General features: G+C 38.8%; 1 protein-coding gene across 1 annotated transcript; it reads right to left on the bottom strand.

Moving 5' to 3' along the window:
* Positions 1–9944: 9944 nt before the first annotated feature.
* Positions 9945–11216, bottom strand: LOC110920011 (dentin sialophosphoprotein-like). The gene is made up of 2 exons (XM_022164256.1): positions 10605–11216; positions 9945–10544 (listed from the first exon to the last, which is right to left on the bottom strand). Exons 1-2 carry the CDS (start codon positions 11214–11216, stop codon positions 9945–9947), a joined length of 1212 nt encoding a protein of 403 aa, XP_022019948.1.
* Between the last annotated feature and the right edge of the window lie 10184 nt (positions 11217–21400).

The following is a 21400-nucleotide window of genomic DNA, read 5'->3' as shown; positions in this document are numbered from 1 at the left end:
GTGCATCAACTATCGGGAATTGAATAAGCTGACCATCAAGAACCGTTACCCTTTGCCTCGAATCGACGACTTATTTGATCAGCTGCAAGGTGCCAAGTGTTTCTCGAAGATCGATCTACGTTCAGGCTATCATCAGTTGCGCATACAAGAAGAAGATGTACCTAAGACAACCTTTCGCACATGATACGGCCACTATGAGTTCGTTGTTATTCCTTTTGGTCTAACCAATGCACCTGCGGTTTTTATGGATCTGATGAATCGCATGTGTAAGCCTTATCTTGACCGTTTCGTCATTGTGTTCATCGACGATGTCCTGATTTATTCCAAATCGAAAGCCGAACACACGCAACATCTACGTTTGGTCCTCGAGTTACTCCAGGGGAACCAACTCTATGCCAAATTCTCCAAGTGTGAATTCTGGTTGGAGGAGGTTCAGTTTCTGGGTCACATCGTGAATAGCCAGGGTATTCATGTCGATCCCGCAAAGATTGAAGCAGTTAAAAGCTGGATTATGCCAAGGAACCCGTCTGAAGTCCGATCATTTCTTGGATTAGCGGGTTATTACCGACGATTTATCGAAGGATTCTCTAAGATCGCTGTGCCGCTTACCGCTCTTACCCATAAAGACAGGTCTTTTGTTTGGGGAACTGAACAAGAGTCTGCTTTTCAAACCCTTAAGTGCAAGCTCTGCAATGCTCCCGTTCTCACGTTGCCGGACGGAAACGACGATTTCATTGTCTACTGTGATGCTTCTAACCTTGGTCTTGGCTGTGTCCTCATGCAACGAGAAAAGGTTATAGCTTACGCATCTCGTCAGCTCAAAATCCACGAGAAGAACTATACAACCCACGATCTCGAGCTAGGCGCAGTTGTTTTTGCATTGAAGATTTGGCGACACTACCTGTATGGTACCAAGTGTAAGATCTTCACCGATCACAGGAGTTTACAACACATCTTTAATCAGAAAGAACTTAACATGCGTCAACGCCAATGGGTAGTACTTCTTAACGATTACGACTGTGAGATTCGTTATCACCCAGGCAAGGCAAATGTTGTTGCTGACGCACTTAGCAGACGGAGTTAGTTGCTTAGTATTCGCAATACCCAAGCCCAGCACAACCTCGAAGCTCTCATCCGCGAAGCCCAACATGCTTGCTTTAACGAACGCACTTTGAAGAAGGAGAGGATCTACCATGATGGAGCTCAGCTTGTAAGCAAAGCAGATGGGATTTTCTATTATCTGGACCGAATCTGGATCCCTAAGCGGGCCGATTTGCGAAAGATTATAATGAACGAAGCCCATAAATCCCGATACTCTATTCATCCCGGTGCCGATAAAATGTACCAGGACCTGCGTTACAAGTACTGGTGGCCGAGAATGAAACGGGATATCGCTCTCTATGTTGGAGGTTGCCTAACTTGTGCAAGAGTCAAGGCTGAACATCAACGACCTTCCGGGGTACTCGAACAACCTCCAATCCCCATATGGAAGTGGGAGAGTATAGCTATGGATTTCATAACCAAACTTCCGCCCACGCCATTAGGTCACGACAGCATTTGGGTTATAGTAGATCGTCTGACCAAATCAGCCCATTTTCTGCCAATACGGGAAGACTACATGGTAGAACGACTAGCCCGAATCTACACCGACGAGATCATTCGTAGTCATGGTACGCCTCGTGACATCATTTCAGACCGTGACGCTCGGTTTACTTCGCGACTGTGGGAAACATTTCAAGTGGCCCTTGGTACGTCGCTTAATCTGAGTACTGCATTCCATCCTCAAACTGACGGACAGACTGAAAGAACGATCCGTACTCTTGAAGACATGCTCCGCGCGTGTGTTATAGATTTCAGTGGTAGTTGGAACAAACATCTGCCGCTAGTCGAATTCTCGTACAACAACAGCTATCATGCCAGCATACAAATGGCACCATTCGAGGCCCTGTATGGAAGAAGATGTCGTTCGCCTATTGTGTGGCACGAGATCGGCCATTCGCAATTAACCGGTCCCGAGTTACTACAAGAAACGACTGACAAAATCCTCCAGATACGCGACAACTTGGCAAAGGCCAGGGATAGACAGAAAAGTTACGGCGATAGAAGACGCAAGCCCCTTGAATTTAACGTTGGCGACTACGTACTCCTAAAGGTATCACCTTGGAAGGGTGTAGTCAGATTCGGCAAGAAAGGGAAACTAGCGCCTCGATACGTTGGACCTTTTAAGATTCTAGAGAGGATCGGAAAAGTTGCCTACAAACTCGAACTACCGGAGGAACTTAGTAATATCCACCCGACTTTCCATGTGTCAAACCTCCGGAAATGCCTAGCTTACCATGATTTGATTGTACCTCTCGACGATCTTCAGGTCAACGAAACGGTACACTTTGTGGAAAAGCCTGTCGAAATCATGGATCGCCAAACCAAGCAACTCAGGCGCTCGCGCATCCCTATCGTGAAAGTCCGATGGGAAGGCAAACGAGGCCCGGAGTTCACTTGGGAACACGAAAGCGACATGAAGGCCAAGTACCCGCAGTTGTTCAAATGAAGATCTGAAGAGCCTAATTTCGGGAAGAAATTCCCTAAACAAGGGGAGGCTGTAACACCCCGTGTTTTCGAATGTCAAAGTCAAAGTCAAAGTCCAAGTCAACTTTGACTTTCTTTGACCGTGGATAGTCTATTTTCAGTTTTATTTGTATTATGTGGAGTAAGTGTTGTAATCAGGAAGAATCGAAGTAATCGAATGTTTTATCAACGCGAACCAACTTACGACTGTGAATAGTAGGAAGTAACAATGCGATAAAGTTAACTAATCTATAATCAAACCGATCTAACTATCATCGAACTCGAATCTCAAATTACGCGAACTTTGGTTGTTGTTATACGTGTGTGTGTGTGCCTTATGTGTTATCTGTGCGTGTTTATCTTATGTTTTGTGCTTGTGCGGTGATCAATCGAAACTAGAATCGAAACTCGAAACTCCAATCGAATACAATCGAACTCGAACTGTGACGAATGGTAACGTTGGGATAAGGTGAATTATAGGTGATTGTATGTTAGATATACTGGTTGGGGTTAAAAGTAATTTGATTAGGAAACTCTATCGTGCTCGTATCGTCTTCAATCGAAACCGAAATATCGAAAATCGTCGCCCGAAACCTCGAACCAGGCTGTTGATCGATCAGGCTATCCGCCGATCGAACAGCCTAGCCGATCGAACAGGCTGTTCGATCGAGCATGCTGTCCGATCGGGGAAGCCTGGCCGATCGGCCAGCCCTTTCCTCTTTTGGAGCCTATAAATAGGGCTGTCATTGTCACTCTTTACCACTTTTGGAAAGTTCTGACCGACCAGCTCGTGCTCCTTCTTTTTCCTCAGATTTCTTCTGATTTCGGTAAGTTTCCAACCTAAATCTTGTACTTTCTTAATCAAAACATACTCCTAAACCTTTCTATCTTTCGAATCTTGATTTCTAACCGTGAAATCATCAAGATCTAAGCATTCTAGGATGATGTCATCATGGTGTTCTTCAAGAACATCATGTTTTGGCCTCAATCCACCATGAATAGCTTGGATCTAACTGATTTCCACATAAACAAGTCAAGATCTATCGGAGATCTAAACATTTACATGAGGTAAAGGATTGAAAGGAGGATTTCCAACTTTCTTTCAACTCTTTTACACTCAATGCCTTCAAACCGGTAGAAACGGAGCTTGAGCCACTCACTAGTCATTCCAATGGTTGTGTGAATCAAGATTCGGGTTCTATCTACGAGGTTCACTGACTTCGGGTTAAACGTTAAACTGACGTACCGAACCGTTCACCGGCCGGACTTGGGTGATTCCTGTCCGAGCAGGAGAAACAAGTAAGAACGAAAGTGTCATAGTAAAAATCGTTGTCAAACTACCTCAATATAACGTCAAATAATCAGAACAGCCAAGTGTTAGACGAACAGGCCGACCAGGTCAGGATGCTGACCGAACGGTTAGGCTGTTCGAACGAACAGCCCAACCGATCGGACATGTCAGCCGATCGACCAGGCCAGCCGATCGGCTAGCATGTGGCCCCACACTTTGACAAATTCATGAAGTATGGTATTGAACGAAGTGATGTTCGACCGAACGAGCTGTTCGGTAACATTACTCATCGGATCATGAGATACTATGCTTCAACACTTAATCGACTTTCAACTCATTCGACGCATTGGGGTGCCACCCAATCGAACATGCTATCAAAACGAACAGGCTGTTCGATCGAATATGCTGCTCGATCGAGTGACAACCTGCTGAGGACTACTACTTAAGTTCCTAACCGATCGGTTAAGCCGACCGATCGAACAGACCATTCGATCGATCGACCTGAAAGGTAAGAACACTTCAGTGTTCTCAAATGCTACAACAAAAACTTCAAAAGTTCAAACCATCATACACAAACACATCCTACTCAAAGGAAGAAACAATCCACTCGAACAGTCCAACCGATCGAGCCTACCGGCCGATCGAGCAGGCTGTCCGAACGGATTATCCAGCCGAACGAACAACCCACTCGATCGAACCTACCGTTCGATCGACCAAGCTGTTCGATCCACTTACACTTGTTTCCATTATTCGCGTTATTCATCGTTATGCTATCGAACTGTTCAGGCTAATCCTACTCTCAAGAGCTCCCTTTAATCCATCAATCAACCGCTGTGAGTATACTCGATCCCTTTTTGCTTTTAGCACTTTTGGGTGTTACATACGTTACTTATCAAAATCACTATCGAACACACTACTCAATTATTTGAACGCTAACCGATTCGCATGTAATACGTCACTAAATGAATGCTTGTTGATTGTGTTTACACATGGAATGCTGTCTACCTGCCTTAACGACGTAGTACTATAGTTTGGACTCAGCACCCGTTCACACGGGGGTTGTTAAGGACAACTAATTGCATGGATTACGGTGGTAATCATGTACTGCGAACCGTCTCGGACGGCCAACCCGCAGTCATTGGTATCGATAGGTCCATGTCGATAATTAACATGCTTCGTTTTCCTCTGTGTACGTGCTGGTTATGCATAAATTATTTCGAACTCTATATGCTATTATCAAACTTGTATGCTCACCTTTACATTATATGTATTGACTTTAATTTAACGTATGTGACAGGTGTTTAAGATGTATGCTTGCTAGGAAAGCGAGGCTAGAATAAATCTCTAGAGGCCCCCAACAAATAGTTGTCTGTCAGGAGAAAGCAACTAGAGCATAGTTGTCTGTAGATCTTGTCAGGCTGGGTCTTTAGGAGCATTTGAACAATATCTAGTTTTGTATGCTTAAATATGAGTTGTCGGAACAGAATTTCTTGTTTGGATATTATCTGTAATAATGTATTTGTTTATTCAGGATACGGTATGGGACGTATCTTTAACTGGATTATATAAATAGTTGTTATGGAAACTTCTGAACAATCTGTTTCGCTCAGTGCCACGCCCCGATGATTCCGCCATCGGTTGGGGTGTGACACCACCCCTGGCTCGATAGTAGTTTTGCATCAAGTCTTGGACATAAGGCACATAACACTCAGCAATCAGGACAAAGACTAATTAGTGCATTTACCCTTTTGTCTTTCAGCTATCAACGCCACCACATGATGCATGATTAACCGTCCTCAGCTTTTAATGTTATTTTCACGAAATTAGTAAAATAACGTTAAAATTAGTAAAAATTTATACAAAAAGTAAGTTAGATTATTTTTGTAATAATATTTATTTTTTTCTAATGATATTAACGCAACAATTATTTGTATAATTTAATTAAGCAAAGACAAAAATAAGTTTTTGCGAGTCTGTCCAACCCATTTTTACTTATACTATAAATTAGAGGTGGCAAATTGAGTTGAATTGGTGCGTTCATGTAGCACAACTCTAACCTAGGATTACTTTAGTTTACTTGATCATGTCATTAAGTTGACATTAAAGAAAAGTGACTTGTGACTTTTATCGCAACCCTCTTTATTATCCGAGATTCAACTCACCCGCTTTACCATCATACGTTTAGTGGTGCCTATTTGGAAATGTTGAAGGTTGAATAATAGATGGTCATTAATAAACATCAATGCTACGCTACGAATAAGAAAACTAACAAACGTACCATACAATATATCATGAGAGGATTGATAAACTAACACAAAACGTGACCCATGTTTTAAATTATTGCCGCCGCATCGCGCGGGTTTCCTGCTATATATTTATATACATACATAAATACATATATATACATACATATATATATAGGGCCAGGATCATTTCAGAACCATAAATATTTACAGAACTCGCAGAACTCCTAATAAACAATCTTTTAATTTATATATTTTTATGTTTAGGATAATTTTATCATTCATTATGTATATTTTTATGATGACATACATGCTAAGAGTAATTTTATCATTTTTATATGTAATTTTATAATTACACATGTAAACTAGTTTTTTTTACATATATGTAATTAGTTATGACACATATATATAATTTTGGCAATTAAACATATGTAAACAACTTTTAACATGTATGTAATCAAAGAAATACATATAATAGATGATAAAAATATCTTAAATACAAAAACTTATATATAAAATGATTGTTTATTAGGAGTTCTGAAAGTTCTGTAGTTATTTAGAGTTCTGAAATGAACTCAACCCTTCATACTCAGTAAATCCCATCAATAGCAAAGCTATGGTAGGGTCTGAGGAGGGTAAGATATAGACAGCCTTACCTCTACCCCATAGGAATAGAGATACTGCTTCCAGTGAGACCCCCCGGCTCGATAGTAGTTTTGCATCAAGCCTTGGACATAAGGCCCATAACACTTAACAATCAGGACAAAGGCCTATTAGTGCATGCACCTTTTTGTCTTTCGGCTATCAACTCCACCACATGATGCATTATTAACCACTTGAGCTTCCTGCCTCAAACCTGACACCACTCGAGCTTTCTTGATGCGAGTGAGACGCTTCAAAGTCAAAGTCAAAATCAGGCTCCTGTATGCTGGTTTTCTTTGTGGTAGCAGTAATGTTCGAATCTGTGGGCATAGTAGACTCTGGTTCAGAAATTGGGCAAGTAGAATCAAAATCAGGAGCTGTGTCGGTTCTTTGTCTTTTATTTGATGCTTGTTCAACATCATGTGTAGTAGCTTCAACTTGAACGTGAGTTACAGAAGTAGGTACGGACGGAGGATTTCTGACACTACCCTGCAAGGACTCAAGTAGGGCTTTTAATTTCTCAGCATTCATCAACTTTGGTTTTCTCATGGTTTCCTCAGCCTTTTCAGACACAATTTCTTCCACATCGCTGTCAGTGTCGGATTCTTCTTCATCTGAGTCTGAATCAAGAACTTCGGTTTCAATCTTAGCTTCACCTGCAACCATACGTTGTACATTATATTCTTCAGCAAGTGTGGCGTTCAAGGGTTAGGGAGCTGGTACAACTGGCACGACGGGACCGGATCTTCCATGTTTCTCTAGTGGAATTCTTCCAACAAAGTTATGCTGCTTAGCTCTCTTCGATCTGCAGGCGTTTTTTGAAACAGCCAGGTCCCATTGGCTTCAAATTCACATGATTTGTGCTCTTGACTAACTCTTGGTGTTTATCATCGAGAATCATCTGGATGAATCTAGGATATAACATAAAAACCTTTTTCTTTGGATCTTCAAGCATCTTCTTCATGTTGTCAAAAACGAAGGCTGAGAAGTTGTAATCCCAACTGTTGACTAATGCCACTAGGGCACATGCTTGCGTCTTGTTCAGCTGATCGAATCCACCTTTGTTCTCTGCAATGCACTGCAGGAAGATATGTACTAGTAACCTCCAGTATGGTGGTAACAGCTTCTTCAAAACAGTAGGATAACCTCCTTCATAGCTCATTCTTTGAAGCGCTGGAAGAACTCTGCTCCGCTCAAAGGATGTTGGAAAGTGCGGCTGATCTCCAAACTTCAGTACCACCCGAATGATAGCTTCTGTGATGATTATTTCCTTTTTCGACACTGTAGCTTCGATAGCTCCTGCACCATTTGCGCCTCTTCTATTTACTTTTTCGGTATTCCAGAGTGTATCGATGCAGTTGTTGCAGATGACACGATTCGCCCTTAATGCGTGAGTGATTGGACAATTGTTTAATCCAATCATCAATGAGCTGAACATCTCCGAATACCCCGCAGGAAGGTCTGAAAGGTATCCAGCTTGGTAATGAAAAAGCTCCATTTCCACCCGTCGTTGATTTTCCATGAGAAGAAGTACACACGGACAACCAAAAGTGCGAAAGCGTTACACCAGGGCTTTTGACCTTCTAAAATTTCATAAGGAGTCTTCTTGTGACGTTTACTGATCAAGGCATGATTCTGAACATAGCAGGCCGTATTCACTACTTCTGCCCAAAATACCAGTGGAAGACCAGAATCTATCAACATCGTGCGAGTAGCTTCAATGAGAGTTCGATTACATCTTTCTGTTACTCCATTCTGTTGAGGAGTTCGAGCTGCACTGTACTGACGATCGATTCTCTTTAAGGTAAAAAATTCATTCAGCTCAGCATTCTTAAATTCTGTCCCTTTCTCACATCGGATAATCTTCGCTCGTTCATTTGCTTGATTTTCCATAAGAGCTACAAATTTCTTGATTAATCCAGTCGTTTCACTCTTTTGCTCTAAGAAAAACACCCAAGTAAAACGAGAAAAATCATCAGTGATAACCAAACAGAAAGCTTTTCCTCCAATACTAAGCACATTGACGGGACCAAACAGATCCATGTGTAGCAGTTCCAGAACTTTTGAGGTCGTGTGCATAGGCTTAGACTTATGAGGTCTACAATGTTGTTTACCACGAGCACGTGCTTCACATTTTTCTATTTGCATGAAATCCTTGATTGGCAAGTTCCTGACTAATCCTCCCAAGGCTAAGCGATTAAGATTTTTCATGTTCAAATGAGCCAATCGACGATGCCACAACATAGCATCGTGTTTGGCTATTTCTGAGAACAAACAAGTAACTTGATCATAGGGGGCTTTATTCATGTTAATCACGAACGCATTTCCCCGGCGTTCTACTTCAATCAAAAACCAGTCCTCGGGTATGATAATTCCTAGTTTCAGAATGACACAGCCATTCTTGGTGAAAAGAACCTCCATTCCTTTGTCGAACATCTGTGAAACGCTCAACAGGTTGTGCTTCAGTTCAGGGACATAATTGACGTCTGAAAAGGTGAGAACTCCGTTTTTGATCGTGCCCTTCATAGTGATTCTTCCAGTTTCTCCTCCCGCGAAGTTGACACATCCTCCGTCGAATATTTTTATGTCATTCAACTAGGATATGTCTCCCGACATGTGTCTAGAACAACCACTATAAATAAACCAAAGTCTAAAGATAGCCCTCCATAGTCGTTCCTGCACATTTAGCGGAATCAGTTAGAAACTCGAACCCAGGCCATTGTTGACTTGAATTGACCATCGTTATCTGTGTATGAGACCTCGCGAAAGATCATATGACTCTTTGTGTCGCTTGAAGTTTTAGGTGATGAGATAGACGTTGACGGTTGTGAGCACTGAGACTGGGATCTAGCAAGAACTTTGGGTTTCCAAATTTTGGTGTCTGAAATGTTTGAAACATTTCCTTTATAAGATGTAGCTTATGACTTCATATGATATTTTTGAAACCTGTTTGTATTTGAAAAAATTTTATCGTTATTTTTCGCTAGATTCCAGTCTCCATCAGAAGGCTTGACTTTAGGAGGTCGATTTTTTACTGATTGATAGTGCATAGCCTTTTGATGATGCGTGTTACCAGAGTAGCAGGGACGATGAACACAGTTTCTAGCAATGTGCCCCGGAATTCCATAATCAAAACACGTTTGTCTTTTTGGGAAAAGGACATTCAGTTCTGCTTGTGTTATTCTTGGGAACTGATCAAGTCTTTACTTTCCATTTGGTGCTGATTGCTTGTGTGCATGTTTGATCTTGGAAGAACCCTGCTCACAGTTATCAGCACAAGAGTAAGTATCGACAACTTTACCCTTCAGTTTAGGTTTAGGTTCAGTTTGCTTGAGAGGTGGGTTTTCCTTTTGAACTTTCTTTTTCTGTGATCTTCTGTTTTTACGTGACCGGTTTTTCTTTAAAGGAGCAGATTCACTAGACTTTGCTTCATTTAGAACACTTTCTTCAGAATCTAATCCTTTGGGATCGAGAGTTGAATCATCTGTTGAATTGATTTCCACGGATCCTTTTTCTTCAGAAAACATGTTCTCAGGAGTTTCCGCAGAGTTGGTTTCCACATATATCTCTTCTTCAGTTTCATCAGTTGAATCAACTGTTGAATTGATTTCCATGGATTCCTTTTCTTTAGGCTCCAATTTCTCATAAGTTTCTGCAGAATTGGTTTCCACAGATATCTCTTCTTCAGCTTCATCAACATCTGAGTCTCTAACATCAATGGATTCTGGTTTGTCAGATGTTGAGCAGTCTATGTCTGAAACGGTTTGACTCTCTTCGGGCGCAACACTACTTGATTCTAATTGCTAATCACAATCGGAATCTTTAGAAGAGCTATGCTCATTATCCGATGTTGCAGAATCTGCCATTTGATTGTCAGGTTTATGAGATGACCCTTGTTCATCAATTTCTTCATTATCACAATCAAACATATCAATTTTCTCATCTTTATCATGAGTTTCTGATGTATCAATTGATGTTTCAGGCACACTAGAATAGTTGTCTGAATCACCAGAACTGATTTCTGAGTCACTGGAAACAGGTGTTTCAAGTTTATCAGTCAATACATCAGATTTCCCTATTAAAACATTCTCATCACAACCATAATCTAAAAACACAGCACCAGATTCATCAGTTTTAGTGGGGACACCCCGAGTCTCAGCAAACCAAGAAAAAACGTAGTTCCAAACGTAAAGATCATGTTTATCACGTAAAGAAATAACATCATCAGCAATACTTTGGTGTGATCCATCATCCAGTTCAGACTTCTCTTCTGTTTTTACTGATTCTGCACATGAACTAGAAGAGTTAGTAATATCTACAGAATCAGAACTTGACAAACTTTCTTTGGTCTCCTCTGTGGATGTTTTAACTAGTTTTGTTTCCTTTTCTGTTTCCTTTTCTGTCTCATTTACTTGTTCGGATTTGCCAGATGATTCATTTGAATAGTTTTCATTTTCTTTTGTAACAAAATTCATTAGTTTTTTTAAAATCAGTGGGTTAGCCACTTTTAGATTTTAACGGTTCCCATGGAACATAATCACTTGGTTTACCATAAATCATTTTATATATTTTTCTATTTTTTGCTCAGTAGTGGGCAATCTTGAGTAGTTATTATTATATGGTGGTGGAACCTGTGTATATCCCAAACCCTTTCCCTTGTTTTCCTTGAATGCCAGTTGGACATTGCACATAGTACGAACAGTGTTACTGGAAGTATCAAATTTTTTAATGTTTAACTCATGTTGCTTGTATTTTCTAGTGAGAAGTTCTAGCTCAGCTCTCACAGAGTCGCATTCTAAGGTCTTTACAGTAAGTCTGTGTTTATAGTCGTGAACCCAACATTGTTGTTGATTCACGTCTCGATGGAGCTCAGTTATATCCTTCTTAAATGCGTCAACCTTTCATGGAGAATTTTATTGTTCTCTCAAAGACTGATACACTTTGCCATGGCACTATTGTAATCAATGATTAATGCAGAATTATGTGATCTCAAATGTGCAACTTTCTTTCTACAGTGCTCAGAACATAAAAGAGAATTTACCGTCTCGGAGAGAGATCTTGGTTCCTCAGTCTGCGCTATCAAGCATTGATGAATCTTTTCTGGAGCTTCATGGATTCCACTTGTGTTAATGCATCGGCCCAGTAGAAACCACGCTGCTCTTGTGCGATCAAGGCTCTTCCAGCTCTAGAGCTCCCTTGTCCTGTCGAAGTCTCAACAGGTGTGACAGGGACCATTGACCTTTCCTTGTTCTAAGCTGCAACTGCTTGAGTAGCCTCATATCCCACTTGTGTCCTTTTGCAATCCCTAGCAAAATGTCCCGGCTCATAGCACCCATAGCATCCCAACATGTCTTTCCACCCTCCAGGACGAATGTTTGTCACGGGACGACACCCATAACTTTTTGCAAATTTGTCTGCTTTAAAAGCTGCCATAGCAAGATTCCAAGACACATCCAGCTCATCTAAGTCTTCTTCAACCACCTGATTTATCTCTGGAGTTATGTCACTTGAAGGCATGAGTTCACCAGCTAAGAAAGCATTTAGACTGTTGATCATCGAAGCTGCGAGAGCCAGCTTTTCTTCATTTTGCTTAGTTAAGAAGGCCATATGTTCCATTGAGGGTGTGGATGGAACGTTTTGAGATGCTGGCTGGGCGGCAGAACCAAAAGCTATATTAGCATGCTGAGGCTGAGGTTGGGGTTGCTGCTGAACAATGGTGGTATTGACAATTGTTGCTTGAGAAAAAGGAAGTGACATTCCGTACACGTAGTTGGACTTTTGCGCCGGTAGAGGACTATACACGACATTTAGATTGTTGTTTACAACTCCATGAACTGGACTGAACACCAAATTTGGATGACCTTGAGACATCAAAGCTGCATTGTTGGGACTAGTCATGCCGACGGCCATCAAAGAATTCTTGTGATTAATTTCTCTCTGCTTATTATCAATCTCACAAGACTTGATTGTGGCAATCAGCTCAGTAAGTGTAACTTCATTCAGATTCTTCGTACGCTTGATCATAGAAACATCGGCGTCCCAGCTCTTTGGCAATGAGTTCAGTAGTTGGCGATTCATTCCATTGTTTGAGATGTTGATTCCAGCACTTACCATTTGTGATACAACTATGACGAATCTCCTTATCTGGTTTTCAATGATTTTGCCATAAATGAGATTAAAAGAACTGAACTGTTGATTCATCATGTTCACTATGCTTGCCTTCATGTCAGCATTACCCTCAAACAAGTTTGTCAGCTCATCCCAAATTTCCTTTTACTTTTGCAGTTCCGGACGACAATTGAAATAATGTCTGGACCAAGTTGTAACACCTCGTAAAAATCATGTCCAATATATTGAAGACACGTGTCATAGACTTTAAACACATAACGAACTGTTTCCAGGGGACTAAAGTTGCCAAACAAAGAAAGTATGTGTATGGAAGGATCAAATGTGTCAACATGCCAAACTCGTGCCTCTGAATGACCTCATAGGACGTTCGTATTCATGAGTGAATGAATTGATGGACATAGGAAGCCGTTTGTGCTTGAATTGAAAAGTTTACAAAACATAAGGGTTAAATGTGTCAACATGTTTAAAGTTACTTCCATGGATAGTGGGTAATAATTTCGTGGAGTTTCGATGCACAAAAGTACATTTCGGGTGATCTCATAACTAACCGGGAGCTTAACGAAGTTAAAAATGACCCAAGACACTTGAAAGTTAACTATGGGGGTCATAAGTGCAATAAAAGAAAGTTAAATAAACATAAAATGGACCAGGGACTGAAAATGCAAAGATTGCAAACTTTTTACCGGAATTACGGGTCCTCGGGGGCCGCGTAGACATCCCTTAGGGTCTACGCGGGCCGCGACAGCAGTGCCAACGACAGTTCCCTGCATAGCTGCATGTTGTAGCCTGTTCCACTGCCATTGCATGGTTGTTTTTTATACCAGGAACTGAGCAAATGGTTTTTACTGCACTAGGGACACTTGGGAACATCTGAAAACATCTTAGGTACAGTTGCAATGATCCTAAAGACTCCAAATTCTTATATAAGGCCATGCATTATTTCATTAGAACTTGCATACTTTCAAATTTCACTCAAACTCACTCTCTGAAGCCTCCTGCTGATTAAGGAAGCTTTCTAAAGTTCAAAATTTGTGCTAAGGACTCTAGTAAGTGTTCTTAGCTTCCATAGTTAAAGTTTTATTAGCTTAATGACCGAAAGTCAAAGATATCGTAATTATGCTTTGACTTGGTGATTAATCACTAACGGTCCAGCCATTATTCGAATTAAAAGTGGCTATGTGTTGGTAATTATGTAGGTGTCAAACCCTTAAAAGGGCACCTTCAAATAATCACGTTATCTCAGTAAATTATCGGGTCAAACTTCTTAATAAAAAGTCAAACGAGTCAGTTTTTGCAAAATAATTCATAACTGATAATGCTGAAGTTATGGAACATGTTTTGACACTTAAATAACTTGGTAAATAATATAAGAACATGTTTTGGCATGTTCAACCCGACAATTCTGAGTTTAGGCTCGGTTCGCAACCGAAAGTCGCAAAAGTAGACTTTTGCTTTGACTGTCAGTTCTGACCCGATTTAGATTAGTTTAGTTATGCCTTAGGGTTCCTTTGGGACCACATTACATGTTAGTTTAACCCTCTGTGATTATACTATATGGTTCCATAAAAATCCGATTCATATGCATGTTTCCATTAAATGCTTAAAATGGACCATTATGCCCTTTTATCATCAAAACGAGATTTTTGAAAATATGAGAGGACAAAAACCTTTATTACTAAATTATAAGTATGTGTTAAAAGTTTGACATCAGTTTCTGCTCTAAAATGAAAGTTATGCGCGATATCGTAAAATGAAAGCCTTTTTGTTAATTAAATGGTATTTTGGCATAAATCATATTTAAACTCAAATTTTAGCACCAAACTTGCCACCTACTGTTAAGATATAATATTTAGGGATTTTGGAAATTTTTTTTAAATTTTAAATTGATCATAACATAGAGTTCTTGCATGGACTCGGTAATTGAGGATAATGCCCTTTTCGCTAACAAAATGAGTTTTACACATCCTTTACCTGTCAAACCTTTTTCCACGTATTTTATATATTAGATAAAATATTTTGACTAGTTAAGACTGATAAAAATCTTAGATTTCCTTAAATAACCCGAATATCGTCAAATACCGACTTTGATGCGATTTAGGCGCATAGTATGGTTTAAAACCATATTTAGCACCTAAGACTTGTTACCTACTGATGTTGTAAATAAATTTTTCTACTTTAATAGTAAGTACAAGTCTGGAACCCATATTTCCAAATTTGACTCTTAAAGCATATGTGAAATGACCAAAATGCCCCTACGGTGCATAGTTTGGCCATAAACAATAAAATTCACATATATATGATATCTTACTGATATAACTTGTAAAAAAATATTTTTACTGTTTGTTTCATACCAGAACCTCAGATTACCATTTAACCTCTTTTATAAACTTTAAAATGACCAAAATACCCCTACGGGGCTTAAATTGATTTTAAATTCGTTTTGGGCATAATGGAAGATATCCTACTGATATCACAACATATTTTAAGCATAATAATTTATGGAACTTGTTCATGACTCATCCGGTTACCCGTTATGCATATACGCGTTCGATACGGTTTATGTAACTAGTTTGCATTAATTAACCGAAACGGGTCAAACCTTATCTTTTTTACTTCAAAATCCAGAATGTATTTAGTTTACCCATTTTATACAAGTCCTCATACTTGTTGGGTCTAAATCACATTCTAATCCGGTTTTCGCTTAATCTTGCATTTTGAACCGTATACCTTTCTTTAAAACTAACCGGTCTAAGTTATAACTTAAATAAGACCCGTTACGAATCTAATAGGTTATTAAAACATTCCTTCCAGATTAGAAGCCCAGTAAAAGCTACTTGTACTTGCTGATTTGATATACGGCTGGGAATAAAATTATATTTTAGCCCAGGTAAATACTTTTAACTTATTTTCCGTTATACGGGCGTGGGATACGGTATTATAATAATACCGCTTGGTCGGGAATTGAGTGTTTAATCAATTAGTGGTTAAACCATTGAAATATCCCGTTTTAATCTGTCTTGTTTGATGCAATGCCTTTGGGGGGTTAATGACCATGTCCTGGATATCCTCGGCTCATTCACTAGAAATGGCCACGACTTAAGCACGGGGTGTAGGCATACACCTGACAGTTGCGTATGTAAAAATGGTATCTCACTCTCTTGTAGGCCTATACTTGTGGCGTGTCTATTAATCTAATCCGGCTCTTCTAACCGGGTCCTGAACGGACGACAAACATGTAAATCTGTATACAAGATTATTTTTAAATAATTGTCCCAAGTTATAAAAGAATATTTATGCCTTGTGCATTTAAATGAATTTTATAAACACTTTTCAAAAGAGTCAGTTAATTGTATTTACCAGTGTAAACTGACGTATTTTTCAAAAAGGTTAAGTGCAGGTACTACGCGTAATGGGCTGGAAACTCCGAGTATTAAATAAAGAGCCTTGCAAGCTATTAATACTTTAAGTCTGATGAACAATATTTTCTTTCATTTTAGACTCGCCTGTGGATCCATTTACAACCCGTTGTGTAATATTTTATTATACTTTCAAATTGGTTTGTATAATTACTTTTAGACTTCCGCTGTGCATTTAAACTGTGATTAAATGACTATGATGATATCAACTACGTCACGATACTCCCCACCGGGCCCACCGGTAATACGTGGAAATATCGGGGTGTGACACAAGTGCCATTGAGAGAGTTCCAAAAGAAGCATCATCCTCATCCTTGACCTTTCTGTCTTCTTCGGTATATATGGCTTCAAGTTTTGAAATCTGGGTTAGAAGGTCATCTTCAGTAGCGTACATGATAGTACGTGGTCCATTCTTAATACTCATCCAAACGTGAGGCTCCTTGGCCTTACAATACTGTTCAAACCTGAACTTCTACTCATAGTAGTCATCTCCGTACAAAAACCTTGGAACCTTGGTAGATGTTCCAATAACTTGATTGAGTTCTTGATGGAAGGCCAAAGACTGTGTCTTAATAGCAGCAAGGGTAGCATTGGCGAGATCTGCAGCGGTCACGACACCTATCATAAGACCGTTTGGGTTCAACATGTTGTCCGAGATGATGATGAGTCCGAGATGATGATGAGTCCGTGATGATGATGAGTCCGATATGATGATGAATCCGAGATGACAAGGTGTCCGAGATGAAGGGTGTAACACCTCGTAAAATCGTGCCCAATAATGAATTGACACGTGTCCCTAATCTTAATCGTGCCTAAAAGTTGGCTAAGAGGGACTAATTTTGTCAAAATTGAAAACTATGAATGTGGAGGGACTAAAAGTGTCAACATGCTTAAACTATGCCTCTGAGAGACCTTGTACGGCATTCGTATTCTCTTAATAAGCCACTTGTTGGATAAACATAACCGTTTGCAATATAATTCAAAACTTTGTGCATCGAAGGGTTAAAAGTGTCAACATGTTAATTCATACCCCTGAGTGACCTTTTAAGGAAACCGGAGCTTTATGATATTCGATCATACCCTCGAGAATGCCTAATATTGGCCGTTTAAGGCTTTTATGCTGTTGAATAATAATTCACGCAAGCTTGCGAGTTAAAGGGATTAAATGCGTCAACATGTGAATTCTCACCTCTGAGTGACCTTTCAAACGAACCAGGAACTCTATGATGTTCGGCCGTACTCATGGGTGTGCCTAATATGGGCCACTAAGGGCTTTCGTACCTAATATTAATAGTATTTGAGAGTTTAGAAACTATTGTGCCAAAATGCCAAACATTTAAAGATTAAAAGTATATAAAAGATACAAGGGCTGAAACTGCCAAAACAGTAACAAGTTTGCTGGACTCAAACTGCTTCGCGGGCCGTGACCAGGTGGACCGGTTCCTGTCGCGGGCCGCAAGAGAGGCCCATCTGCATAATTTTTTTTATTTGGTTTTTCATTCCTTGCAGCCCACTCCTAACATTCTAAACCATTTTAATCAATCCTATGGGTTGTTAGCTGATTATAAACACCTTTATGAACACTTGGCATCATCCTAAGATTCCATAACACTTGTAACCATCCTAGCACTTCCCAAATACTATAAATAGGCCTTGAATTCATTGGAACAACTTGCACCAAATCTTCAATTCTGAGTTTTCCTTTGAGTTTTCTTCAGTCCCTAGGTTCGTTTATTGGGAACTTCCTTTGAGTTTTCTTCAGTCCCTAGGTTCACTTGTAAGTGTTCCTTTCGCGACTAGTTCGTTTATTAGGCTTTTAAAGCCGAAAAGTCTAGCATTTTCGATAAACGCTTTGACCTTCAGTTTAGACCTTAATGGTCAAGCTGTTGTTCGCAACGAACATGGTTACGTGATCGTAATTAGGTAGGTGTTAATACCCCAAAAGGGCACCTCCTAAGAATCACGTTTGCTTTGTCAATTGACGAGTCAACATATTAATGTTTTGAAAAGTCAACGGGTCAGTTTTTGAAATAATTACGATCTGAGTCTAAAGGTGTTCTAAAATACGTTTTAACACATAAACAACTCGGTAATAATTATTAGAACATGTGTAAATATGTTCAGCTCGACAATTCCAGTTTTAGGGTCGGTTCGCAACCGAAAGTCGCGAAGTTTGACTTCTATGTTGACTTTCGATTATGAACCAAATTGGACTAGTATGCTACTGATTAAAGGTTTCGTTATGATCATAATATTATGTAGTATAACCCTCTGAGATTATATTACACGATCGTAATAGTAATATGAGTTTTATGCAAGTTTCCATCAATGTGCCGTACTTTGACCATTATGCCCTTTTTAGCTAAAATAAGGTTTTAGACACCAATAAGCTTGCAAATGATTTCGGTACTGATATGTTAACATGTACTAATAAACGAATTTAGGCTATAACTCTTCTCTGGAGGATCCTAAGCAATTGGGAACTTCCTTTGAGTTTTCTTCAGTCCCTAGGTTCACTTGTAAGTGTTCCTTTCGTAACTAGTTCGTTTATAAGGCTTTTAAAGCCGAAAAGTCAAGCATTTTCGATAAACGCTTTGACCTTCAGTTTAGACCTTAATGGTTAAGCTATTGTTCGCAACAAACGTGTTTACATGATCGTAATTAGGTAGTTGTTAATACCCCAAAAGGGCACCTCCTAAGAAGCACGTTTGCTTGGTCAATTGATGAGTCAACATATTATTGTTTTGAAAAGTCAACGCGTCAGTTTTTGAAATAATTACGATCTGAGTCTAAAGGTGCTCTAAAATACGTTTTAACACATAAACAACTTAGTAATAATTATTAGAACATGTGTAAATATGTTCAGCTCGTCAATTCCAGTTTTAGGGTCGGTTCGCAACCGAAAGTCGCGAAGTTTGACTTCTACGTTGACTTTCGATTATGAACCAAATTAGACTAGTATGCTACTGATTAAAGGTTCTGTTATGTTCATAATATTATGTAGTATAACCCTCTGAGGTTATATTACACGATCGTAATAGTAATATGAGTTTTATGCAAGTTTCCGTCAATGTGCCATACTTTGACCATTATGCCCTTTTTAGCTAAAATAAGGTTTTAGACACCAATAAGCTTGCAAATGATTTTGGTACTGATATGTTAACATGTTTAACATATTTTGATGTTACAAATCTGATCGTAAACTGAGTTTGCGTATATTGTCGTAAATTATGCTTTAAAGTGACCAAAATACCCTTTTGGCGCATAGAACGGTTTTAAACGTAATTTCTCATACTAAACTCATTGCTTAATGATGTAATATTATAATTAGGATATTTTGAGATATCAAGTTAGTTTAATAACTGAGTTTACATACAAGTTCTTGTATTATGTCCTTAAAATGACAATAATGCCCTTTTGGCACCAAAATGGTTTTAAAGCATAATTTTCATACAAAACCTTTTGACTACTGATATGTCATACTAAATAACATATTTTGGTCATGTAAACCTGGTCACAACCCTAGATTTCATAAACCATCGTAAACATCGTAATTTAACGACTTTAACGCCGTTTCGACGCGTAGTATGGTTTTAAACCATAACTACCAACCAAGACTTGTTACCTACTGATTTTATAACTTATTTAATTTTTTTTATAGTAGGTACATGGTATAAACTCAGATTCCCAAATTAGTTTTCAAAACTATGTGTGAAATGACCAAAATGCCCCTACGGTGCATAGTTTGGTCTTAAACTATAATACGCACGTATGTTTGATATCCTACTGATATTATATCATAAATAAAGTGTTTTCACGGAATGTTTATGGTTGTAAAATCAGATTATACACAAGTTCCTTTTATACGTTGCTAAATGACCAAAACGCCCTTATGAGGCATTGTTTGATTTTAAAACCTTGTCGGGCATACAAGTTGATATCCTACTGATATTATAACTTGTTTAAAGTATATTGGCACATGGAACTTGTTCATGACTCATCCGGTTACTCGTTATCGCTTATACGCGTACGGTTAGACTTTCATAACTAGTTTACGTAAGTTTACCGAAACGAGTTTAACCTTATCATTTTATGTTAGATAATGTTAAAACTTATTTATGGATAGTGTTTTTGTTATGAACATGCTTATTTGAAATATAATGATTCTTTCATTAGTTGATGTTATACAATAACTATTATGATGTTATATGTTGATGGTCTGTTTATAAAATTGGTTTTATAATCTTATTTGTGATATTAGGACCATTTTCTTGATATTAAAGTATCTATAACGTTACATCATAAGGGTCCTATAAATTAATTTTTAAGGACGCTTGTATGTGTATCAAAAGATTAAAAGTAGGTAATAACGTATTAGAACATTGTAAAAGTGTCCTAATATGTTCTTTTTTGGACGCCGTTTAAGTTGTCTATAGACATATTATGCGACCATAAAATTGGTTTCATAATCTTATTTGGTGTATTAGGACCCTTTTCTTGGTACTAAATTAGCTATAATGTTACATCATAAGTGTCCTATCAATTAATTTCTAAGGACGCTTGTAAGTGTATCAAAAGATTAAAAGTATGTAAGCACATGTTAGAACATCGTAAAAGTGTCCTAATATGTTTTTATTAGGACACTATTTTGGTTGTTCGAAGACATATTACCCGACTACAAAATTGGTTTCATAATAATCTTATTTGAGATGTTAGGATGCTTTTTTAGTTCCGGGACTTATTACGACCCCTTTTACATGAAATGCTTTTACCATTGGTCCTATTAAATGAAAGGTCCTATAAAATAGCATTTTAGGACGTTTTTTTGCACGTACTAAAAACTCAGTTTTATAGGACCTTTCATTTAATAGGACCAACGGTAAAAGCGTTTCATGTAAAGGGGTTGTAATAAGTTCCGGAACTAAAAAAGCGTCCCAACATCTCAAATAAGATTATGAAACCAATTTATGGTCGCGTAATATGTCTTTGAACAACCAAAATAGTGTCCTAATAAAAACATATTAGGACACTTTTATGATGTTCTAACATGTGCTTACATACTTTTAATCTTTTGATACACTTACAAGCGTCCTTAGAAATTAATTGATAGGACC

The sequence above is a fragment of the Helianthus annuus genome, chromosome 9, assembly GCF_002127325.2.
Source record: "Helianthus annuus cultivar XRQ/B chromosome 9, HanXRQr2.0-SUNRISE, whole genome shotgun sequence".
Lineage (NCBI taxonomy): Eukaryota > Viridiplantae > Streptophyta > Magnoliopsida > Asterales > Asteraceae > Helianthus > Helianthus annuus.
This window is presented reverse-complemented; position numbering and strand designations above follow the sequence as displayed.